At 40.1% G+C, this 23538-nt stretch overlaps 1 protein-coding gene across 1 annotated transcript in view; it reads left to right on the plus strand.

Moving 5' to 3' along the window:
* Window positions 1-23538, plus strand: part of scara5 (scavenger receptor class A, member 5 (putative)) — a gene marked incomplete at its 3' end in the record, with an annotated part of 103099 nt that overhangs the window by 59080 nt on the left and 20481 nt on the right. Inside the window, exons 7-8 of the mRNA XM_084001326.1 lie at window positions 11641-11721; window positions 17113-17220. Coding sequence (XP_083857452.1) covers window positions 11641-11721; window positions 17113-17220 — 189 coding nt within the window. The remainder of the gene's footprint in view (window positions 1-11640; window positions 11722-17112; window positions 17221-23538) is intronic.

A 23538-nucleotide genomic window follows, 5' to 3' on the forward strand; every position in this document is an offset into this window, starting at 1 on the left:
CTCCAACTTTTACACCCTGCAGTGGCTTGAATAGTGGATCAGTTCAGGGTGAGCATCGCTAGTTTTTTCAAAACACCCCGAAACATAAGACTGCAAAACCCTGGACATGATTCATTTTCACCTCTGTCACTTCAAAACTCTGTGGATGCCATTTCTCACTGTCCAACATTGTGTTAAATGATCCTGACACAACCACAGAAGGTGATTGCAAAGGTTAAAGTTAAGTAAATAGTGTGATAAATACCCAAGAGCTTTTACTAGGGGCGGGATAGTTCAAGCAACAGACGTCAACAACCTACGTAAGCATAACATTTTCGGTAAAACATTAAAATTGCTTTGCAGGAACTCTGACGTTTTGATAGAGAACAGAAATTACTGATAAATTCAACAGAACAAGGGAAGAGTAATCACAGAGGGGGACTTTCTGGGTAACATTATCACGCATCGGTGCAAGATAATAAGAAGTTGCGAAATAACAACAATCAGTTTGTAATGAGAAACTGACAGAACAAGACATCCATCCACGCCTTTGTAAGAGAAATCAAGAGATATGTAGCGCAGCACCGGCCAGAGTGAGAGAGAGAGAAAACATGAAAAACATGAGTGCACTGCCCCGGAACGTGAGAACTTTAACTCTTGCTATAATGAAGCCCTTTGGGTGGAGCTCAGAGATCATTTACCGCCGCTCGTCGGAGCCAATACATGTTTGCAGCGGGACTGAATGCAAGTGACCCTCAGCATGCAAACGTGATTTTACACTGTGGGATTACTCCCCCGGGGCATTGAGCAAACTCTTGAATGTTCTTCCTCCAATCTGTTCGGCGCTGATTAGCCCCGACTTGGTGCGACTCTCGCTGCCAGCGTACCAAACGACTTCCCTGGCTTGTTAAAGTCAGAATAGGTATGTCATGATGTAATGCTGGCAGGGGACGCGGCCCGGCGCTGATTGATGGCAACTCCAACCGAACGAGACCCCTGATCTCGTGTCTCTGCTTCACATGTGGGTGGGATGCCGTTCCTCCTCAGCCTGGAAACAATTGTGGGTTAAATTTAGACGCTTGCATCCAGAATGAAAACTCAACCACTCAGCTCTGTCATTAGTTTTTTAGCTCCGCAAGCCCATTTGTTCGTTGTTAGCTCGCAGCCACCTTAGCCAAGAAAAGTTTTACATCTCTATCCATGTTTATCCTCCTCTGTTCTCTTCTCATACCCCCTCTCTTTTTCTTTTTCACTTCATTTGCCTTTAATTCCTGCGGGAATCGCATCGCTCATGCCACACATGTTACTGGTTTTAATAATATTAGAGAAACACGAGAAGCTGTTTGAAACATCGCTTGAGGTCTTTCTTGATGGAGGGATGCGAAACGTGTCTTCAGGTATAGTGAGTGATTGCACAACGTTATGATGTTTACAGTAACATCTGCCCATCGAGAGTAAAGGCATCAGACAATTTTGATTAAAACCTGAACACTGTATATGCACAGGCATGAGGTCATCAGAGGTTGGTGTCTCATCATTCATCAGGGAACTGGAGGTTTCAAAGGTTGATACCAGTACTTTAGGGGGAGCGGTGTTAGAAATGAGTAAACTGTGATGTAATTGCACAAATTTGCTGCTTCCACCAGAATTGATTTATCATTTTAAATCAATCAATCAATCAATCAATCAATCAATCAATCAATCAATCAATCAGGCTTTATTTGTATAGCACTTTTCATGCCCATGGCAGCTCAAAGTGCTTTACATGTTAAAAACAAGCAATATAGGGGACACATATTGGGAGACATAGGGATAGGGAGACATACATAGATTCGCAAACACATACACATTCACACAATAATTTTAGAACATTGGATTTTATCGGGGAAACGCTATCTAATACTCACTCATTTGCAGTGGGGAAAACACTAGATAAAATGAAGTAAAATAAGTAAAATTGAGAAGACAAGAAAGACACTAGGTAAAATGGAATAAGATAGATAGAATGAGAAGATAAGAGAGATACTAGATCAAATGAGGTAAAATAGATAAAAAGAGAAGACCAGAAAGACACTAGGTAAGAATAAGCAGGTGTAGTGGGATAAAATAGAGAAAAGAATGGGTGAATTAAGATAGAATAAAAAAGATAATAATAGTAAACAAATAAATGAGAAAATAAGATAAATTAAATTAAATGCATGTTTCAAAATAATAGAAATAGTACGAATCAGTTGAAAGCAAGGCTAAAAAGGTAGGTCTTCAGTTTGCTTTTAAAAATGTCCAGATTCTCTGCCCTCCTCAAGTCCTCAGGCAATCGGTTCCATAGGCGTGGGCCGTAATGATAAAATGAGGCCTCACCATATGTTTTGTTCGCAACTTTTGGAATAATTAAAAGGCCGCTGCCTGAAGACCTGAGAGTTCTAGAGGGTTCATATGTTAAAAGCAACTCAGATAGGTAACTGGGACCGAGACCATTAAGAGCTTTAAAAACCATTAAAAGGATCTTAAAATCAATCCTGAAGCAGACGGGTAGCCAGTGCAGAGACCTTAAAATCGGTGTAATGTGTGCTCTCTGTCTGGTCCTCGTTAAGACTCGTGCAGCTGAGCTAAAGGGATACTTCACCCAAAATCCATAATTCACCAATTTCCTTCTCGCCGTCATGCCAAGGAAGGGTTTGGAGAACTTATCTTTGGTAAGTTATCAAACGCTTTAGGAGTTCCATGGATTTTCATATAATGGCAGTGGATAGAGTGCACTTTTGAATCGTCCAAAACACACACTATGAAACATCCAAATACCTCCATACTGAAGCCGCCACATGAAAAGGTAAAATGTATTTGATTTCTGTTTTTAGCCTTGTTGTAGCAGTAGCTCCCAGTGGCTCTCGCAGCATGCACGAGATTTGCTGCGAGATGTTCGTTCGTGATTGAAAACCATTGGATGTATGATAAACACGGAAAAACATCTCGCCGCAAATCTTGCACATACTTTGACATCAACATCAACACATCGATTTTGGGTGATGTATCCCTTTCACTCCTGAGGAAGATCAGGAGTGAAAGTGTTATGATTTGAAACCTTTCCACAGAAATTTCCACCGCATGATACAGACTCAACTCGACTCCATTCTTCTTGCTTTTGGTTCTGTATCCAAAACAATTGGGTTAAGTTTCATATGTTGTATTATCTGAAGGCACTTTACACAGGTATAGGTCATGACATGACTTTATTATAGAGAGAAACCCAACAGTTCACACAGAGAGCAGCATTTCAGGGAGGAAAAACTGCCCTTTAATACGAAGAGACCTCCAACAGAACTGGATGCAATTACTGGCATAATAAGCGCTGACCAGTCCTTAGTCTGCAGTGTATTCATATCATCTTTTAGTATCAACTTAACTCACTTAAAATGTACCGAGAAGTACCGATACCACGTATATCCACAACTGTTTTCCTATAAAACCCTGAAAGGCGAATAGAGTCAGGTTGAGTTGAGCCCAAAAACATCTATAACTGGATCTTGTTCGGACATTTAAGAGGCATGTTTGGACAATAATAAAAAGTGTTGGGAACACACATAAAAACTGGTCTCCAAACAAAACTGGACACATTTTTTTTCTGATCGTGTTTGAGTTTTTGTCACTTTGCTTCAGTGAACAGCTTTACTTAGCATTAGTCCACTACAAGAACTCCAGTCCAAGACACACCAAGAGTTTCCAACACATGAATCCAAATAGTGATTAAAGTGCCTCTCCACTCGTTTTGTTATAGCACCTCCATGTATTGTAAGACGCAGATTAAAAGGTCAGTGCAGCAGGAGCCAGCGTGGCCTCACTTTTCTTCTCTGGTCCAGGTCAAACTGCACAAAAAAAAAAAAACACTGACTCCTTCAATTCCCAGTGTCTTTTTATGGGACCGTTGCTGCCTGGTAAATGCCAGCGTCTATCAAACTCCACACTCTGTTTGTAACACAGGCTTTCTGCAGAGGGTTTTGAGTTTTCAAGCCAATTCTGTAAAGTTTATACATTAATGGAAGCTACTAAGCCCCAATGTCAGGACTTTCAGAGTTCGTCTAGAGTTGGCACGTCAATCGATCCATCGTCCCCCAATACGGCATCTTATCTATAATCTGTAATCTGTATTTTTTAAATTCTGCACAGTCACACAAAGTTAGAGTCGGCATCTCAGGCATCTTAATGCACTTGAGTGTTTCTCTGGTCATGCTCCCGTCAGCCAGACTCTGGAGACGGACGTATCGAGGTATCTGCCCAGTCCATTTCCATTTTCTCCGTCTCTACTTCCAGCTTCAGTCATTTCAGGCCAAAATTTGGTTTGTAAAGTCACACGGGCTGCCACAGCGTTGGAACGGGAATGAAAATGAACTCATCAAGTTTTTTAGGGGACAGCCCGAGATCCGACCTACATCAGTTTGCCTGTTGCCTGAACTTTTTCTGTGCTCTACATTGTCACTTTTTAACTAGAATGAGCTCATGGCTTCACAGGCTGTTATAGTTCTCCTCTGAATCTGTGAAGTCTCTCAGCTTTTGAAAACACCCTGAACTGAAACATCTAAACTGCCAGAAAGCAAAAAAACAGTTCAGATTTCAATTGTAAGAAGCCAAGGACGGACATGCGAAGTTTATTCCCCCAGTATTGTGGATAAAAACATTGTGATATTGGAGGGAAATGGCACCAGTACAGTCGTTGCCCTCGCTGAGTGGTATTCCCCTCTTCTGTTTTGCTTTTTCATTTTATCCCTCCTCCCTCCTCTTGTTTTTCATTTCTCCCTTTCCCAACACTTCTTCTCCTCCATGCTCATCACCATGTTTCCCTGGTGTCTGGGCTTTAATTGGCATGAACCAGGCTCAGGTTTCACAACTATCTCTCAGTTTGACAGGCGTGTCGTGTGCATATGTATGCGTGTGAGAATAAGAGCTCAAATGCATGTGCAGAGCTTTCACAGGCATTTAGGCAATGAGGTAACTTAACCAATTGATTAGAGCTGTAATCCACCGCTGTTTAGCTGTCAGGGCCACAGCTTCACTGTAAGATTCACTCCCACTGCCACAGTTTAAATCATATTTGGCTGCAGCAGAAGCTCTTAAGAACCGTAACCACACAGCAGAACAAGGTCAACAGCTCTCTGGTGAAACATTTTAGCAGCTAAAGAGCCAGATATTTCCTCTGAGGAGTCGGTGGAGACCAAAAACGGAGCTAAAAGAGAGAAAACATTGGACCTAGGCACCAACAAGGCTTCAAATAAACACAATTCTTGTTACAGATATGTAAATAAACAACAGTTTTTAAAAATGTTGTGTTCACAACTTGGCTCTGCTGCCCCCAAGTGGACAAAAACAATCTGATTATTGTAGATTTAAAGGGATAGTTCAAAATTTTGGCAAACTGGCCCATTGCCATAATCCCTACAGTTTTAGCAGTAGGTTCGTTACCTTTAATTGTAGGTGCAAGCTTTTTTTAGAACGGCGGAGCAGAGCCGCGAGCTGCTCAGAGCTACGCTACAGAGGCCCATGGGATTTCTTGGTTTCCTTCATCAAACTCATCAAATACACAATCCAACAACTCCAAAACGCTCTCGTGGACAAGTTGTGACCTGCACATTCACCACATATGAGATAATAACGTAATGCAACAAGACAGAGTTGTTTTCGAGGCAAATGCAGAGACTGCTTGCCGAAAAACTGCCCGCGACGGGAACGCACATCAGCAGTTTTGCAGTCAAAAACAACTCTGTCTCATAATGTTCCGTTATTATCTCATAGCGTGGTGAATGTGCAGGTCAAAACTTGTCTACGAGAGCGTTTTGGAGTTGTTGGATTGTGTATTTGATAAGTTTGATGAGAAAAACCAAGAAATTCCATTAGCCTCCGTAGCGTAGCTCTGAGCAGCTCGCAGCTTTGCCAAAATGTTGAACTATCCCTTTAAGCTCAAGGAAAAAGTGTGGTTTTAGTCAAACAACTGAAATACTTGGTTATGTTTAACTGGAGCCATCGCTGACGTGCACCAAAGTGTAGAAAATTTATCTCCACATGAATCAAATTTTCATCTCTTTGGACATCTGAATGTCAACTTTTAATTTCTTTGCCGTTAGAGCTGGTTATTCTGGTGAACCGTCACTGTGTCGTCAACAATTTTATGTTTCTCATTCACAAAAACCAAACCCAGCAGACACAAACAACTGTAACATTTGCAGCAGAAAACAAAAACCTTTAGTTTATTCACAAACATACACCCACACACATTTTTTCCTCCTTTTTTTTTTGTCTTCATTCGTCTAATTTGTGCAACTCATTTCATCATCTCCACCTCCAGGGAAGTTTCCCCCAAGTTGTGTCAGGATCAAGATTACGCAACTTGACACTTGACAGATGTGCGGCATTATATGAAGATTTATAATGCAAAAAGACAAAGGCGCTGAGTCACAGGGGTTTTTTCGTGCAGCATTGGTGACGTGCAGGTTGGGATTGATGATCTGTTGTTGCTGAGCCGCTGCTTCGCTGCAGGCTCGGTTTGTTCTCCGCTCACACTGATCTGAGCCCAGCGAGCGGAGGCCTGGAAACGTTTACGGCCTCAGTGTCCTCTGATGACCATTAATGTATATTTTGAGTGGCATGTTTGTTTTACTAGTGAAGAGTTCCTCGGCTCAGTTAGCGCACACACAACCTGACACACACACACATGTTCATTCTCCCTTTTTTTCCCTCACTTATTAGTTTTTAACAGTTGAAGAACAAAAGAAAAGAAAGCAAACATCAATAAGCATCGAACTAAGCCATGTATAAATACCTTAGTCTGTTCATTTATACAGATCTGATACAGATCTATGGATGATTGTATCCCCTGGTGTTAGGGTTAGGGTTAGGGTTTTGTAACGCACGTGATCCTTAAGTCTTATTCTGTGTTCACCCATTGTTTCCAGTTATTTCCAGCAGAAAACTAAGAAAATGTCTGATTTAAATTTCCCGTATTGATAAAAATCACTGTAAAACTGTAACATATGGCATTTATTTCTCCAAATCAGTACAGATCAGAGTGATTCAATTCAATTCAAATAACTTTATTTATCCCAGAGGGGCAATTCAAGAGCACACATAGACATACAACAACCACAAGAATAAAAATAAACACAGCTTTAAAGTGCAGTGCATGGATCCATATATTTTATGTCACCTGTAATGACATAAGATACCTACAGTAGACATGTCTAATTTTGATATAGTGACACATTGAGAGTAGAACTATAACAATATATACTTGAAATACTGAGATATGCAACAAACATGTTAATTTTGTATGTTTTACTCATGAATATCTCATTCATTTCAATGTCTCTCTTATTTCGGAAGAGTGGTGTCAGATGTTTAGATCCCACTCTATATATAACATCAGTATATACATGACACATCTATAATATAAGCAATAATAAGCAGTAATAGCAGTAAAAGCAGACACATATGGATTTGTATGGGTTCGGTATACCAACTTTTCAATTTCCAGTAGGTCTTGTGTAATCTTGTGTAATGTAGCCTCCATATGTGATAAAACATATATTTTATATAGGAAATCTAATAAACAAATGTGTATATGTGTGTAAACCCTCTGTTAGAGTAAATTTCAACACACCTCCATCCACTTCTACAGAATATTTTAGCCCATCTGGTCTTTGTTAAAACATCCTGTATCCTCTAATGGCCAAAACCCCCCCTGATGAAGCCTCTCTGTCTTTCTCTCATTGTGATGAATTCAACAACCCGCTCCTTATCTCCACCTACATTTAACATACATGTCGTGACATCATTGGCTTGCGACCTCTCGATACCTCACTGATAAAACAAGAAGAAGTCGACCTGGCTGCTCTGTCGCTCTCTCTGCTCGCTGGAGTTTGTTATGCAGAGAGGATGTTGGACGTTGGTTGCACTCCTCCTCACCGGTGTTGTGTTCTTGGACCCGGTGCTGTCAGATGTGTTCAGGCTCTGATCCTGGAGGGGCCACTCGGCTTGTTATTGTTGAAACGCTGTCAGCTGAACGAACACGTAGGACCCCGAGAGCCAGGAGATTAATAATGTGAAGCTCTGCTAAAACAAACTATTAACTTCGGGACCACCGGGGTGAACTGTCTCTTCTGAAGCTGAGGCATGAGCACAGATGCATGCACATTGCACACACACACATTCCTGTGTAACAATGCTTGTGAGGACACTTCAGGCCCAATTTAAAAAAAAAGTATAACTTCAAACACAGACAGTTTAAAGTGTTGATGGCTCCAAATGAGCGGCAATGAAATGAATACTCTGCGTAAGGAACGAACTATCCAGCCATCATGTAAAGTGACAGTGGTTAACTTCATTTTGAGGGAAGGTGTTGAAAGAGGCTCGAACGTCACTGAGTGAGTCCAGCTGTCTCTCGGCGAAGAGCTCACTCACTGTTGTAGAAAAAAAAAAACCTCCAGTGTCCAACTCCTCAGTTTTCATCCGGTGGATTCTTGTGACCACAAACAATTTTTGTCTACATCCAACACCACGACAGAAGAAGACAGCAGTGCAGTGTGGACGAACGAGAAGAGCTAGTAGAAAAGCAGATGTCGTCAAGCTCCACTACAAACCATTGGATCGCTTATTCTATTCATGCTCCTCAGTGGTTGAATCCTTCTGACTTTTCATGAAGCCAAGAGCAGGTGCAAGTGGAGCTGGGATCATCACCTGGTGTTTGTCCTTCTCAGAGTATTTTCTACTGGGGGTAACAACAGTGAATCTAACAAAAAAGAAGGCTGCTATTGATCGCTCACTTGAATATTTATATTGTACAGTTACACACTGTTTACAGAATGTCTTCATCTTGCTTTTATTGGCCACATTGAATCTTTCACATTGTAAGGAAGATGCCTATGACCTTTTCATTTTCCACTTGTCAATCTTCAAATTATAGTCAATTGATAACCAACTCTATTTTGTAGAGTTTTGTAGAGCAACACAATAAATTCTTAAAGTGAACATCAATATCTTATACTCTTAGAGCTCAGCTCTGTACAAACATCTCAGTGTTTTGTGTAACAATCAGTCAATGTATGCAGAAAAACCAGAACAAGCATTACTGAAATGGTGAAATTGAGAACAATAACAATCTTACACCATTTTATTTACTACACAGAACACTGGGATGTTTGCTGTACAGAGTTGATTAAGAGCCTTAGTCAGAAGTGCTTATAGCTCTTTACAGTGAACATAACAGTGGTAAAGTGGCCAATCAGATTGCAGGGGTCTTTAGATGTTCATGCTCCCCACAGGATGAACTGTAATAACTGATCCTCTGACTTTTCCTTCAGTGCCATTGTTAGATCAAAGATTTTGTCCAATACCTAAAGATTTTACGACCTCAGCTGTACTTTATGCTTAGTGCTAATCACCAATAGTTTGCAATGCCATCATGCACATTGTGAACATTGTATCCGCTTTGTCAATGTCGTTAAATCTCTTAAAGGTAAATACTCTCCCAGAGCTCCTATCGCACAGCTGGTTTTTGTTGTATAGACTTGTTTTTCTCTAGAAGCTGCAGCATTTTTCTCTTACAGCTGTGCCCACACACACAACACACACACACACATGTATGACGTGACTCAGTAGTGAAATTTACGGGGGGTTGCTGCCTGGGAAACACAGATTAGACAGAGGAGTTGCATCCTGGTCGAATTGCAACACGTTTAAACGCTTTGAAAACAACGAGGCGTAGCTCTCGTCCAACTCGAAGATGCTCCAAACATGCAACGTGTTTTTAAATTCATGCATTATGTTCACAGACGCTTAAACTCTAAGTTTGACGTGAGTGATTTGGAGCTGAAATGGATGAGAAACTGCAAAGTCTGTCTCTGTACATTGGGAACGTCTTATCTACTAAAACAACACTGTGTAATTGAGGCTAATATTGGTGTACATTTACCTTTTTGACAGGTTAAAATCCTTATCGTAATGTAAACTTTAGCATTACTCTGAGGATGTTTTCCCCATTTCATTCATTCATCATTATCCCAGAACCTTTGGCCTTTAAAATGTCAGAAAATAAAGTTTCATCCAACGAATGCTCCAAAAACCTCAAGATATTTGGTTTATTATTCAAATTAAATCAAACAAAAAACCTAAAATCCTGCCAATGAAAAAGCTGCAGCTATTAAACGTTCAGCTTTTTTTTCTCTGTTGTTATTGTTGTGTTTCTAATCAATTGATCAAGTCAAAGCTCCCCAACTCTCTCGACGCGACCTCCCTATAACGCTCTCATGACCTCCTGTTACCAGTTAAGTGGATGCATTTGTGCAGCGTCTCGAGGCGGCAGCAGGAAGATCTGTATCTGAAAAAGTCGCCGTCAGAAACCTGCGACTAAACATGAAGAACGTCAGAGAGAGTCGGAGCTCTGGAGCTTCGGAGCCGCTGGACATGTGCAGGGCAATAACAAGCCCCGAATTTCTAAGCAGTCCCACAAGCTGTGTTGTTAAACATGTGGCTCCCATTGTGGCCAGACCTCTCTCTCTCTCTCTCTCTCTCTTTCTCTCTGTGTCTCTGTGTCTCTCTCTCTTTCACTCATTATTTGGCTCTTGTTCACTCACTCTCTCCAAGTATAACAAACTTTTGGATTGAGTCCTTAGAGAAGTTGTACGGCCCAGTTTCATTCTGTGTGTGTCTATGTGTGTGTGTGTTTGTATATATGTATGTATCACGACTTTGAAAAAAAAAAAAAAAATCATTATCTAGCATCAGGAACTGGAGCTTCACATGTTCCTCTGCAAAACTAATTTCACTCCCGTGTTGTTTTCCTCCCGCTGCTGCAGTTTGGGAGTCGTCGACAAGATTCCTGCCTGCCATAACATTGGCAACACCTCTGATGATAAACGCTCCACCTTGTTGTAATAACAAAGGGGACTCGGTGCTCCGACCGCGCGGCCCCGTTCATGTTTCTACCTTTTTATTGACTCCAAACAAAACTCCCTCAATTTATAAAAACGCAACGTTTCCGCTCCAAGAGAAGAATAGTTTTCTCAAGAATGAAAAACTCATCTCTTTCTCAGTGAAAATAGTTCGTTATTCAGAGTTGACTCAGTTTCAAAACACCTCGTTCGGGTCGTTCAGCCATTAAATGACCTGAAATTTAATTTAAATCTGAGAGAACGGGGTCGGATTGTGTTAAAGTAAACTTATCGAGAACATAATAAAACATCTTTTGAGTGCATGCTACTCTCACACAACTCTGCAGTCGTTTATCACCAGTAAATCCTCGCTGATTCTCCAGTTTGTCAGAATTACATGGTGCGATCAGCGAGGCTTCGGGATGAAGCTGTGCGTCGAGGTGAACATCTGTCCTGAGGGTCTGAAAAACATCTTGGCTCCATCACACAACTTGTCAACTGTTATTGTTACTGAGCCCTTCTTCCACCTCCTCCTCCATGTTTTCTTTAGCATTAACGTTCTCCATAAATCTGCCTGTTTGTTGTTAAACCAGTGCAGATGCTTCCATATAAAAACACAGCAGAGTGTTGGTTGGAGACGATTTACACCCTGAATGACAGATTTCGCAGCAGCAGCAGTTGCATCGTTTGTTTTATTCACCCTCTGTATTATCTGATCAATTGATTTCTATTTTTTTCTGTCTGTCTGCAGGGCCTCCAGGACCGAAGGGAGACAAGGGTGACAACGGACAACTCGGGCCCCCCGGGGCCCCTGGGCTGACTGGACTGAGAGGTGGGTACAACTTCTTGTTTAACATAAGGCGCATTTCCAACGCAGGAACTTTCTCCAGGAACTGAGAACCTTTCAAGGAACTACAGGAACCAGGAACTACATTTATGGCCCGACACAGTTACAACTCGACTCATTTTAGTCATTTTTTGTTAAAACTGAGTCCGTCATAGTTCCTCCTCATCGTGGGCGGAGTCATACCACGGCTGCTACGGTCGCTCCATCTACTTCTCTTTTTTCAGATCCAAACTCACTCATCTGCACCTCGTCGGCGGACCACAGTGTGGTTTTATATACAGCAGCTATTTAACTCACGTGAGGAATAACAACAGTCTGTGTACAGATCAGTGATTCGCGTGTCAGACGTCGTGCTTGCAACTCCTCCAGTGACGACGGCTCTCGCAAATCAGTGGCCAACAGTCGGTTGACGTCTCAGTATTGGCTCAGCTCACTTTGAACATCACCAGGTGCTATCCCTAGTGGAAAAGCAAAAAAATAGTTGAGTCGAGCCAAGTAGTGCTAGTGGAAAAGAACAAAACAAAACAAAAAACAGCTTTGGTCAGGGGGGAATACTTTCTGAAAGTTCATGAACTTTGGTGTGGTGTGTGCATATTGATCTCTGATTGGATGAGCACCATTTCAACTGGCAGTATATTCATTTCCAGCTGCAATCCCACTGTTCTCCAAGCATAAAAGTTCAAAAAAGTTAAAATCTATTCTTACACTTCAAATTCACTGACCACCTGTCTAATACTAGCAATGCACATGACCAATAATAAACTAATAACAAAGCAAGTACAGTACACAATACTAATAATATAATAATATAATAACAAATATAATATGTCATCTGTGGTAAATGATTGTAAACTCAATTACAAACAATGACATTTTTGTATCAATAACTGTTTTATTGTTTCCCCTGTTTTGTGATTTAATACTTTTTTCAACATTGATCCGGCCTCCCAGGTCTCGGTTGCAACCTCAGTGGGATTTCCCTGATTAAATAAAGATTAAACAACAAAAGGAAACAAATAAAGTACAAATTAAATTGTATCTTAATTTGAAAAAGTCAAATCATGTCAGATTCTTAAAAGATGAGCAAACCAAACACCAGTAAAGGTTGAAACCCTCCGACTTCAGATGTTAACACAGTGTTTACACCACATGTACTGAGGAATTTATTGGGCCGGTGCAGCCGAATCAACAAGTCGCCAACCAGATGCATTGAAACTGCAGCTTGTTTATCTGCACAGTTTGGAGAAAAAAAAAGCTTATTATGGTCTGAATTGTTGTCGCTCTGCGGTGACGTCTGCAAACACATCCTTGGAAACACAGTGTTGGAAGTGTTGCACTTTAATCTCTGTAACACATGTGAGAAAGTATACGGGTCAGTGACTAGACGCTTAAACTATTTGTGATCTAATGAAAGTGAAATGAAGAAATGCATCAAGAGATGTCAGATTGCGTGATTTACTCCGGACTGACCTGGGTCTTGGATGAGTTTTACAATCCCACAGCTCATAAACTGTATACCTGTCCCATGAATGTCTAATGTAAACATCACACTGTGACTCACATTTTTTTTATTTTTTTTTTTAAGTGGCTTAAAAGTTGAGAATTTTGCCTATTACACAAAACCTAGATCTGCTTTGGTGATCGAAATCAGTCACATTATTAAAAACAGTGAGCGGAGAGAGTAAAAGGACATTTTAAACCCTCTGATGAAAACAAAGGACTCCACTTTTGGACGGTGATTTATCTTCAGACAGGGTGTGGACAGGACCGCTGGGACGCGTCATCCGTCTTTGTCCTGCAGGTAATTTCCCCTCCCAAAAAAGAAAAGAATTAAAAAAACCACAACACGAGTCTGCACTGCAAAAACTCAAAATCTTACCAAGAAGGTTTGTCTTATTTCTAGTCAAAATGTAATTTCAAAACAAATCTCATTATACTTAATCACATTTAAAAAGTAACTTGTTTTACTTTTTACTTCTTTCAAGCATTTCTTATACTTGAAATAAGTAGAAAAATAGTGGATATAGTGGATAATAGTGGATCAAGTTTTTCTTTCTTATTACAAGCACAAAAAACTTGCTTTCACTGGCTGACTTCATTTTAAGTGAAAATTTGTTTGAAACAAATGAAAATGATCTAAAAACAAGTTCATTTCTAGGTGATGATTATTATTTTAAGTGAAAAGAGTTTAGTTTTGACTAGAAATTAGACATTCTGACAAGAAATAAGACAAATATTCTTGGAAAGATTGAAAGAGCTGCTGGCACATCTTTGCCATTAAAAGACAATTTTTCATAGATACTGTAAAACACAAACAACAACAAGGAGAAGAATGTGAGTCCAGATGTTTTGCGACCCCCTCCAGCTTGGTATATACCTCTCAATTCATCACTCCTCCTCCCTCCCTCCCCTCCCTTGTCATCATCTATCCCATAATCCCCCAACTCTCACATGACGTTTTCCAAGAAGCATTACTGTATCTTCCTGCTGAAAGGGAGGAAACCCCCTCCTCCCCTCCTCAGTCAGCTCTCCGCCCATACTTCCAGGAATAAGTGAATAATAAAGTGAGTTTTTAACTGCAGGGGGAAAAAGAAGAAAGACTCGATATTAGTTCACGTGAAAACATTGCAAACTGAATCGACCAAACCCCCCCACACCTCCACCGTCGCTGCCCCCCATCATAGACAAAACAGATCTACCTCCAGTGTTCGGCTGGCTGCTGTGTTCAATAACAGCAAGAGGCAGCAGCAGCGCTCTCGTTGGTGATTGGTCTGTTTCTGGACAATGTGATTTCTGTTATATGTGATTGATTTTTACCTTTTAACTTGATTATAGAAACAATTTCAGCTCAAAACATCAAAAAACAGCATTTTGGCCATGACACATTAAATCTTTCTGTGTGTTTCGATATAAGCCAGGAAGTTGTTCCGAGATGAGAAATCTAATAATCTGGGGATGTCAATCGATTGACCACACAAGTTTCCGCAGATAATCAAGATCACATTTTGTATTGTTCAAAATGTACCGTAAAGCAATATTTTCAAGTGTTTAATAATGGACAAATATGCTGTTTTATGCAAAAGTAACCTTATTATACAAGAACAAAAAACAGTGACGAATGCTGTCCAGAAACTCTCAAAGGCTTCAGTGCAAAAAAAGAAAAGAAAAGAAAAGAAAAGGAAAACTTGCTCAGATAATAGCATCACGGCGCCGTCTGAGTGTCGACTGTCAGCAGAGATGGTTTTGTTGGAGAGGACAGCTGGTTCAAGGTCCAGTGTAACAGAACATTTGTTAATCATGCATCAAAAAAATGTGGTTTTAAAATGAATTTGCATTAATTCATTGTTATTGTGTTACCTTTGAGACTTTACTTTATATATGAGATGGCAAGCTGCAGTCGAGTCAAATGAAGTCATCAGAGACATCGATATGGAGTCAATAATCACCTGAAACAGAGAACAGACAGAACAAGTTTGTGATTAAATCAAAAATAAATGGATTCAGTGCAAAACTCTGCAAACTGCAAAGACAAAGATTCATCGTAAAGGTTGAACAGAGAAACTCTAACGCTCTAAACTCTTGAGTTTTGTTAATATACAAGTAAAAAAAAATGTCACTTTATACATTGTAGGTTATAGATAAATAGTATTATGTGATAATGCATCATCAAATGTATGAAATGTTTATTTTATTTTAATTCTCAGTGACACTGGGATTTAGAGTCTGAACTGATTTATGGATCAATCTGTTGTATTAACGACATTAACAGATATTAAGTGATTTTTCCAGATTGTTTGTTTTTTTAAAATCATAATTTCCTTTTTTTTTCTTGCCCCTTCTATTAGCACGCCGCCTACGACACAATCTGTTTGTAATTCAGCACATGTACTTGTGTTACTCCACTTGCAGCGAGGCCAGAGGAATCTGTCATCACATCCAGCTTCTTAAAGTCCTTTTGGACGATCTAGTTGGACGTGAACGATCTAGTTGGACTGTCTGTCCCGCAGAGCACAGAGAGAGGACACCGGCGGCTTCCAAAACATATGATTGATGGCAACAAGTTTTTTGAGAAAGTCTAATCATTGACCTTCTGCAGCAGAGAAACTAGACGAGGGGGGGAGAAGAGAAACCACACAGACAACATGACACCAGTTCACCGCCTTGTGCTTCTGGCTCGAATGCGTCCGAGCGTCGTTATTTCAACAACAGCAGCAGCAGCGTAATCAGAGCACGATGACAAGACGCCAACGGTGCGATGAACGACTCGTTACCACATTAATTTCCGAGACATTCGAGTTGTGCTTTACTGTAAACAAATGCTCTCATTGTTGTGGAACGGGACAAAAGATGATGATAACGATGATGATGGTGATTCTCCTCCAGCGTCGGGAAGCTGTCAGAAGAAGTGAAAAGACACCATGAATGTCATTTCCAAAGTCTTTGTGTCTTCTTTAGATTGTATCAGGCTGGGGAGGGAGGACAGGAAGCAAAAAGGCTCATGGGAAACGTGGTCATTGAAGGGATAGTTCAACATTTTGGCAAATTGCCCCATTGCCATAATCCCTATAGTCATAGCAGTAGGTTTGTTACCTTTAATTGTCGGTGCAAGTTATTTTTAGAACGGCGGAGCAGAGCCGCAAGCTGCTCAGAGCTACGCTACGGAGGCTAATGGGATTTCTTGGTTTCCCTCATCAAACTCATCAAATACACAATCCAACAACTCCAAAACGCTCTGGTGGACAAGTTGTGACCTGCACATTCACCACGCTATGAGATAATAACAGAACGTTACGAGACAGAGTTGTTTTCGAGGTAAATGCAGAGACTGTTTGCTGAAAAACTGCCCCTGAACGCAACGCGCATCAGCGGTTTTGCATGAATTTACCTCTAAAACAACTCCGTCTCGTAACGTTCTGTTATTATCTCATAGCATGAGCCTCCGTAGCGTAGCTCTGAGCAGCCTGCCACTCCGCCGTTAAAGGTAATAACGAACCTACTGCTATGACTATATAGCGATTATGGCAATGGGCCAATTTGCCAAAATGTTGAACTATCCCTTTAAGTCCCTTTATCGTTTGTTTTGGTGGTCAAATTGCTGTTGCAGTGAATTCTGTCTCTGCAAAGTCTCTAATTAGCTGTTTTTGGATTTCAATGGACTACAAATAGCAATTATGAAATTTAGAAATGTCATTTTTAACTTCAGCAGTGATGCATTCAGTGGAGCCAGGAAAAAATAGCATCTACTGTATGCTGCCAATTAAACATTGTTGAGCAAGCCACAATAGTTGAGACATTTTAAGAATCTGTTAGCCTGTTGTTGCTGTGATATGTTATGACCTGTTATGTGAACTGTGTGTGTGTGTTTGTGTGTTTCAGGGTTCACAGGAGAAAAGGGCATGCAGGGCCCCCGAGGTATCAAAGGCTCAGGTGGCAATGAAGGCGTCCAAGGAGAAAAAGGAGAAATTGGACCTATCGGACCAAAAGGTACAGTTGTGTATCTCATATTATACCAGTGCATGATGCTTTTATAATCTTATTTACAGCTCATTTAAAGCCAGTTGTTGCTGATTTGTTAGATATTAATCTGAGGATTAGTATAATAATCACAATGTACAAAGTATATAGGAGGTTCTTTACTTTATGGTGCAACAGTAGTCACGTTAAAAGTAAGGCAGCACATTATTCAAAAGTTGAAGAAAAGCCTGTTTCTCCCTGCAGCCCTGCACACAACTCTCAGCTGAGTCTTGTCAACACATTCACAGCTCAAATCATTTCAGGCCAGACTCTCAGACCTCAAACGGCTGCAGGAGGTGTCGCCAGAGTCTCAGAGAATAAAAAATAAAATAAAATGAAAGCTCTTCGCTGGGAATTCTTCAGCGCAGCGCAGCACAAGTCTTTTCACACGTCTTACATCACTAGCAGGTGGCACTGTTTTCTTTTTATGTTTGGTCATGGAAGCTGAAAGAGCTTTTAACGATCCATATCACGGACACAGCTGCTGATCACATCGGTTCTCAGCTGCCGTAAATGAAGTTTTTTTTTTTTTTACCATATACAAACATTAACACTGTTTTAGTGCTGTTCATATGTGAGTGTGTGTGGACTGGATGGAGTGAGACTCGAATGTGCATCGATACGAGGCCAAAAAATGTAGAAACGTCTGCCATATGCAGCCAATCAGCAGCTTTTATTGAACTTGGACGCCATAACATCCACTTCTGTTGACATACCATGATTTACACATGATATAAAGATCCTAAAGAGCTCGGTAATGACACGTCCACATTACTACGCTTTTGTTTTAGGACATCATTTTAGGATATTTAAGGACAACGTAGAAGTGTGGTTACAAAAAAAAAAAGCAATAACTGAAACAAGTCCTCCAGCTGGAACCACCATATGGGACTTTCTTTTCAGCTTTCAAGTACAGCTTATGTAGGAGTGACTCATGAATGAAACAGCGCCCCCTGTGGCAGCATATATACCAGACCTCGGCTGCATTATTGATTACACAGATTGCACCTTATATCGTATAATAACAGTCTTGATTTATTGAGGTTTAGACACAAAAACTACTTGTTTTGGTTCAGGAAAACATTGTTATACTAAGTGTGACGTGTCATTTTGTGGATGTGAGAAATATGCAGCTCTGCATAACTAAACAAAAAAGATGGTCGGCTTTGTTGTTAATATTTATTTGACGCTAAAGTTAAAATAACACGACAACAAATGCTTTGGAGATGTGTTGTGAGTCAGTCTATCTTTAGATACCGAATCCCTTACATTTCCTTTTTTTTTATGTCGCCCTGTTTTTTTCCTTACTACCGTAACTGTTCAGTGTTTATATTAATCAGTAGATACTCAGCTTGAAAGAGATGCAGTAGTGATCATTTTTTTAATGAAGCTCCACTTTAAGACAACCGGCCAATATAAATACTATAATAATAAAACACAACCTGTTGTTTTTTTGTTACAATAAACTCTTCCTCAACATTCAATCAATCTTTATTTCAGATTCGAACATTAGATTGGCCTTGTTATTAATAACAACATGGCTGAATTTGTCCAATGTGAACATAAAGTGTTACTTTCACATGGGAATTAAACGCCACCTTTGTGATATCCCTGTGTTAAACACAGCACACAACAAAACGTAACTATGGGCTCATTTCTTGCAGGACACTCTTTAGTCAATGTCACACATGAGTCAAGAAACAGGCATTAAAATCAATGTAAATCACATAGTCTGTTCTCAAGTGAAGAAATGAGTGAAAATGTACCAGTTCGTACATATGATACAACGCTGAGCGAAACAGCTCAGTCGACCATCATGTGCTGTCGTGAACGTTCACATTTCTGCTGCACCGTCCGTTTCCATTACACTGTAAATTTATATTTCTTCGACATGAACATAAATATTTTCCAAGTAGCTTTTTTTCTTCTTCTTCTTCTTCTTCTTCTTCTTCTTCTTCTTCTTCTTCTTCTTCTTCTTCTTCTTCTTCTTCTTCTTCTTCTACTTCTTCTTCTTTTTCTCCTCTCCACTGCATCCAGACTCGCCTATCTCTCTATCAACTCAGCGGGTGTTGATGTTTCCAGTCTGGCGTCACCAGCTGGACAGTGCCAATGACAACCGACACACACACACACACACACACACACATATGGAGCTCTGTTGGACGAATTCACAGCCGTGACTAACTTGATAAGGCGCTGCAGTCTTTCTTGTGTCAGCATGTCAGTGTTTGTGTGTGTGTGTGTGTGTAGCGTGTGTGTGTGTGTGTGTGTGTGTGTGTGTGTGTGTGTGTGTAGCATGTGTGTGTGTGTGTGTGTGTAGTGTGTGTGTTGAGCCAACAGCTGTTGCCAGTCAGAGTTGGGTTTGGCTGCAGTGTCCAGTGTTGGTGTCTCACAGTCCCAGTGTCGGCCAGTAGCTCTCAGGCTGATCTGGTGGCGTCTCTCTGTTGTTATGACTAAACAACAGACTCCACTACATGTTTGACTGTTTGTTTGTTTTTTTTTGTTTTTATACATACATACATACATACATACATACGTACACTGTAGATTATGGATCTTTCCATCTACACACGGCGATCCAGGGAAGTAAACACACATCTGGTAGAGCTGAACAGAGAAGCTGGTTTTTACTGGAGGAAGTTATGAACAGCAAATATGATTATATTGATCACAAACAGGAGACATATAAACATATTTTTGACTAGTTATATCATCTTCAAAGCTGATATTGGTATTTTATGCCCTTTTATACCAATGTTTTCTTTGAACGTGGCTCTTATCAAACACTTTAAAGCTTTAATTACATCACACTTTACTTTCTGTACAATTGTGTTCTTTCTTTTCTTATGAAAAAAAAGAACAGAATTGTACAGAACTGTAAAACTTAACAATAACTTAACATCCTAAAGTAAAAGTGTGCAGATAGGCTAAAACTGGAACCTCTAGAAATAAATTGTGATGTGATTAAAGCTTTAAAAAGTTTGATTAGAGCCACGTTCAAAGAAAACATTGGCGTAAAAGGTCATACAATACCAATATCAGCTTTAAAAAATATGTTTATACATCTCCTGTTTGTGATCAGTATAATTACATTTGCTGTTCATAACTTCCTCCAGTGAAAACCAGCTTCTCTGTTCATTATATTGCTTTTTTATTTCCTGACACTTCTGCATAAGCTCAACATGTTTGTTTCTTGTGTCTATAGAACTTTATCTTTTACTCGTCTACATTGTAGATATAGTATAGTATGAATTCCCGAAATAAAATAAAAGTTTAATAAATAAATACAATTTTAAAAAACATAATTTATGTATATCGTAAATCTCCTCTGTTCATCACTTTACACATTGTCGGATATAGCGTCACTTGTGTCCTCATATTTTCTTTAAACCCACTGCTTTATTCTTGCACCTCTGGTCAGAAACAAACTACATTTTATAGGTTTCCTACTCTGTAAAGTTGAATCTGATCTGATCATAAACAGCTGGAGACACGTTATAGAGTCGCTGCAGTTAAATGTCAATTATCAAGGTCATTAGCAAATGCTAACAGCACAATAATACACAGTTTATTTTATGAAAAGTTGCACCATCGTCTCCTGGCTCGTCGCTCATTACCACTATGAAGACAACTTAAAACTGATTATTTATTTGATCAGTGTCACATGCAAACACGACATTGGAGGCCATATTGTCTGATTGACACATTCATTGTGTTGAAAGCAGCTCAGGAATAAGAGGTTTTGTTTCAAAGCAGGACCTTGGCGGAGGTTGGACCATCTTCACTCTGGTAGTTTACAACAATGTCCGTCTGTGCTTTCACTTGTCTGGGCTCTGGCTGTGGGTTTTTTTTAACAAACCGGTGAAGAGTTTGTCGACCATCTGGTGTGAACTGGGGCCTCGGAGCGAGGCGGCCGCTCAGCTGTGGAGAGAGGAGAGATCCTGAAAAGCTTGTTAAAACAGCACGGGGAAGCTTCATGGTTTCTTTTTATAGCTGAATAGTGGGGTAAACTGAGCAGGGAGTGTGTTAGGTGTTGGCTTTAAAGCATCACAGATCATGTGGATTTGCTAGGTTTGGGGTTAGAGTTGGATTATTTATCTTTTTTGGCCACTTGGGGGAAGGAAAACTGCCCTGAAACATTATTATATTATAAGTTGGTTCTGTGCAACCACCTTATAATGTGTCCTGCAGACTCTCTGCAACCTTAGCTCTCATTGGGAGTCATGGTTTTTTTTTTTCTACATCTGATGAATGAAGTCCTGTACTTACTCTTCATCTGAACCCACCGAGAAAAACATCTGGGTCTTTTTAAAATAGCTATTCTTGTTCATTTCTTTTCATAATCTAGTTGCTAACTTTGTCCCCGGTGATATTGGACAGGGGCACGGTGGGTTTATCAGAGCTTTGTACTGAAAACAGCTGCTTATTGCACGTTGAAATATGGCTGATGATCCTGTTCAGACTGAACCATAAGGTTAATTTGTTGGCTGTAAAATAAAAACATGAGGTTAGAAGAAGGAGATGTTAATACATGTGTTCATTTCCTTCAGGCTTGACTGTAATTTCCTTTTTGACCTGAGCCGTGTACAAACTTCTAGACAAAGTAACTCTGCCCTGTTTGCACTGACTTCCAATCAATTTCAGAATCTAGTTCAATATTCATCTTAAACCCACACATGCTCATGCACCTGCACCTGCCTAAAGAAGGAGCTACTACAGAGGTCAAGGTTTATTTAAGAAGCAGCACAAGACACATGTTTTAGTCTTGATTTTCTCTGTCTTTTTTAAAGTTCTAAGCATTTTGAGACATCTGTTCTTGAAAGGTGCTGTTTAGATAAAGATTTACTCATTTATTTGCTACAGTTTGAGCTGCAAAGCTGTGTGATGCTGTGGTTTTGTTGCTATGAGCCACTGTGAGAATAAACAAAGGTCAAATTATGTAATGTTCAACACGGGCTGCACTTACACAAGGCAATGCTCAGAGCTGGAGGATAATGTTGCAGAAATAACATACTGATGTTTATCAGTTAGGACTTTCATCATCTTAGTTTTGTATCTTTAATAAAACAATAGTATTGATTGGTTTATTAACATACTCACAGTTGCAGTCTTTGCTTAGTTTAAGCATTGCTAATTCGCTTTAAATGGTGACGCTGCATTTAAACACTAAAGTTATACGGAGACTGAAGCTGAATAATGACCAATGTTGTCAGACATAAAAATGATAGCTTATTAGTTCTAGTTTTTAACCCTTTATTGGAAAATGTGAAGATTTTATCAGGTTGTGTTTAAAAGGCATTTGTTTTCTGTGTGTTTGTGCATTTTGAAGCTTCCCTGCAAACCACAAATTTAAGTTTTGCTCTTGTAAAATATGACTCAACTGAAGTTTAAAGTAAATTTCATCTGTAGAAGTCGATTCATTGTTGTACGACAAGTCCAAGTCATGAGGATGCATTGCGTGGTTTTGGGAACAGCGCTATTAGATGATGACAGATGGATTTGTTCCCTGTTTTTGCAGTTGGAGAAATTAAACATTTGACTTGGTGTTTGTTACAATTGGCTATGTTCAATTGGCTCAAGAAGGAAAATGAAGTGATTAGAAATGATTCTGCTGAAGGACGCGGATGGTTGTACCATTATTATCACTGATGGAGCAAACAAAAGAAGCCAGAGGATCGTTTGTCTCATCAGGACTCATCATCATCATCCCTCTGGGCCACGGACGTAGAAAAGCTTCACGGCGATGCATTTAATGCCTGTTGAAATAATCCAGTCAGAATAAAAGTGGTGCGATCCCCAGAGGTCGACATGTTGATTAGTGACGTTTAAAATAAAAAAAATTTGAGACATGTTCGCAGTCGGGCCCCGTAGGGACTGAAATTAGTGGCAGCTTTAAAATCGAATGCATCTGTTGTCTGTTGTGGCTCGGCAGTTAGTAGCTTAGCGATGTGTTTGGATTTTTTCCCCCTTGCGCTGTTATTTTGTTGTTAAGGATGTGGTCAGAGCTGAGGTGACACTGACAGGCCGAGGGTGTGGTTCAGTCAGCGTTTAGCTCCACTGCTCAGACATGCATGGGCTCAAACTCAACGGGCCCAACGCATGGATGGTAGGTGGGACTGAGCGCCACCTCGGCTGCTGCTGCTGCTGCTGTGGTTTCAGAAATAGAAAAAAAAAGTCAAATTAAAGGTGGGATAAATGCCGACTTGAAGCCGATCCCCTTATAGCTTCATTGCAAAACCAGACTTGTGGTTTCAAACCTTGAAAATTAGCAAAAAAATGGCGGCGAAA

This window comes from Trachurus trachurus, assembly GCF_905171665.1.
Source record: "Trachurus trachurus genome assembly, chromosome: 24".
NCBI classification, from domain to species: Eukaryota; Metazoa; Chordata; class Actinopteri; order Carangiformes; family Carangidae; genus Trachurus; species Trachurus trachurus.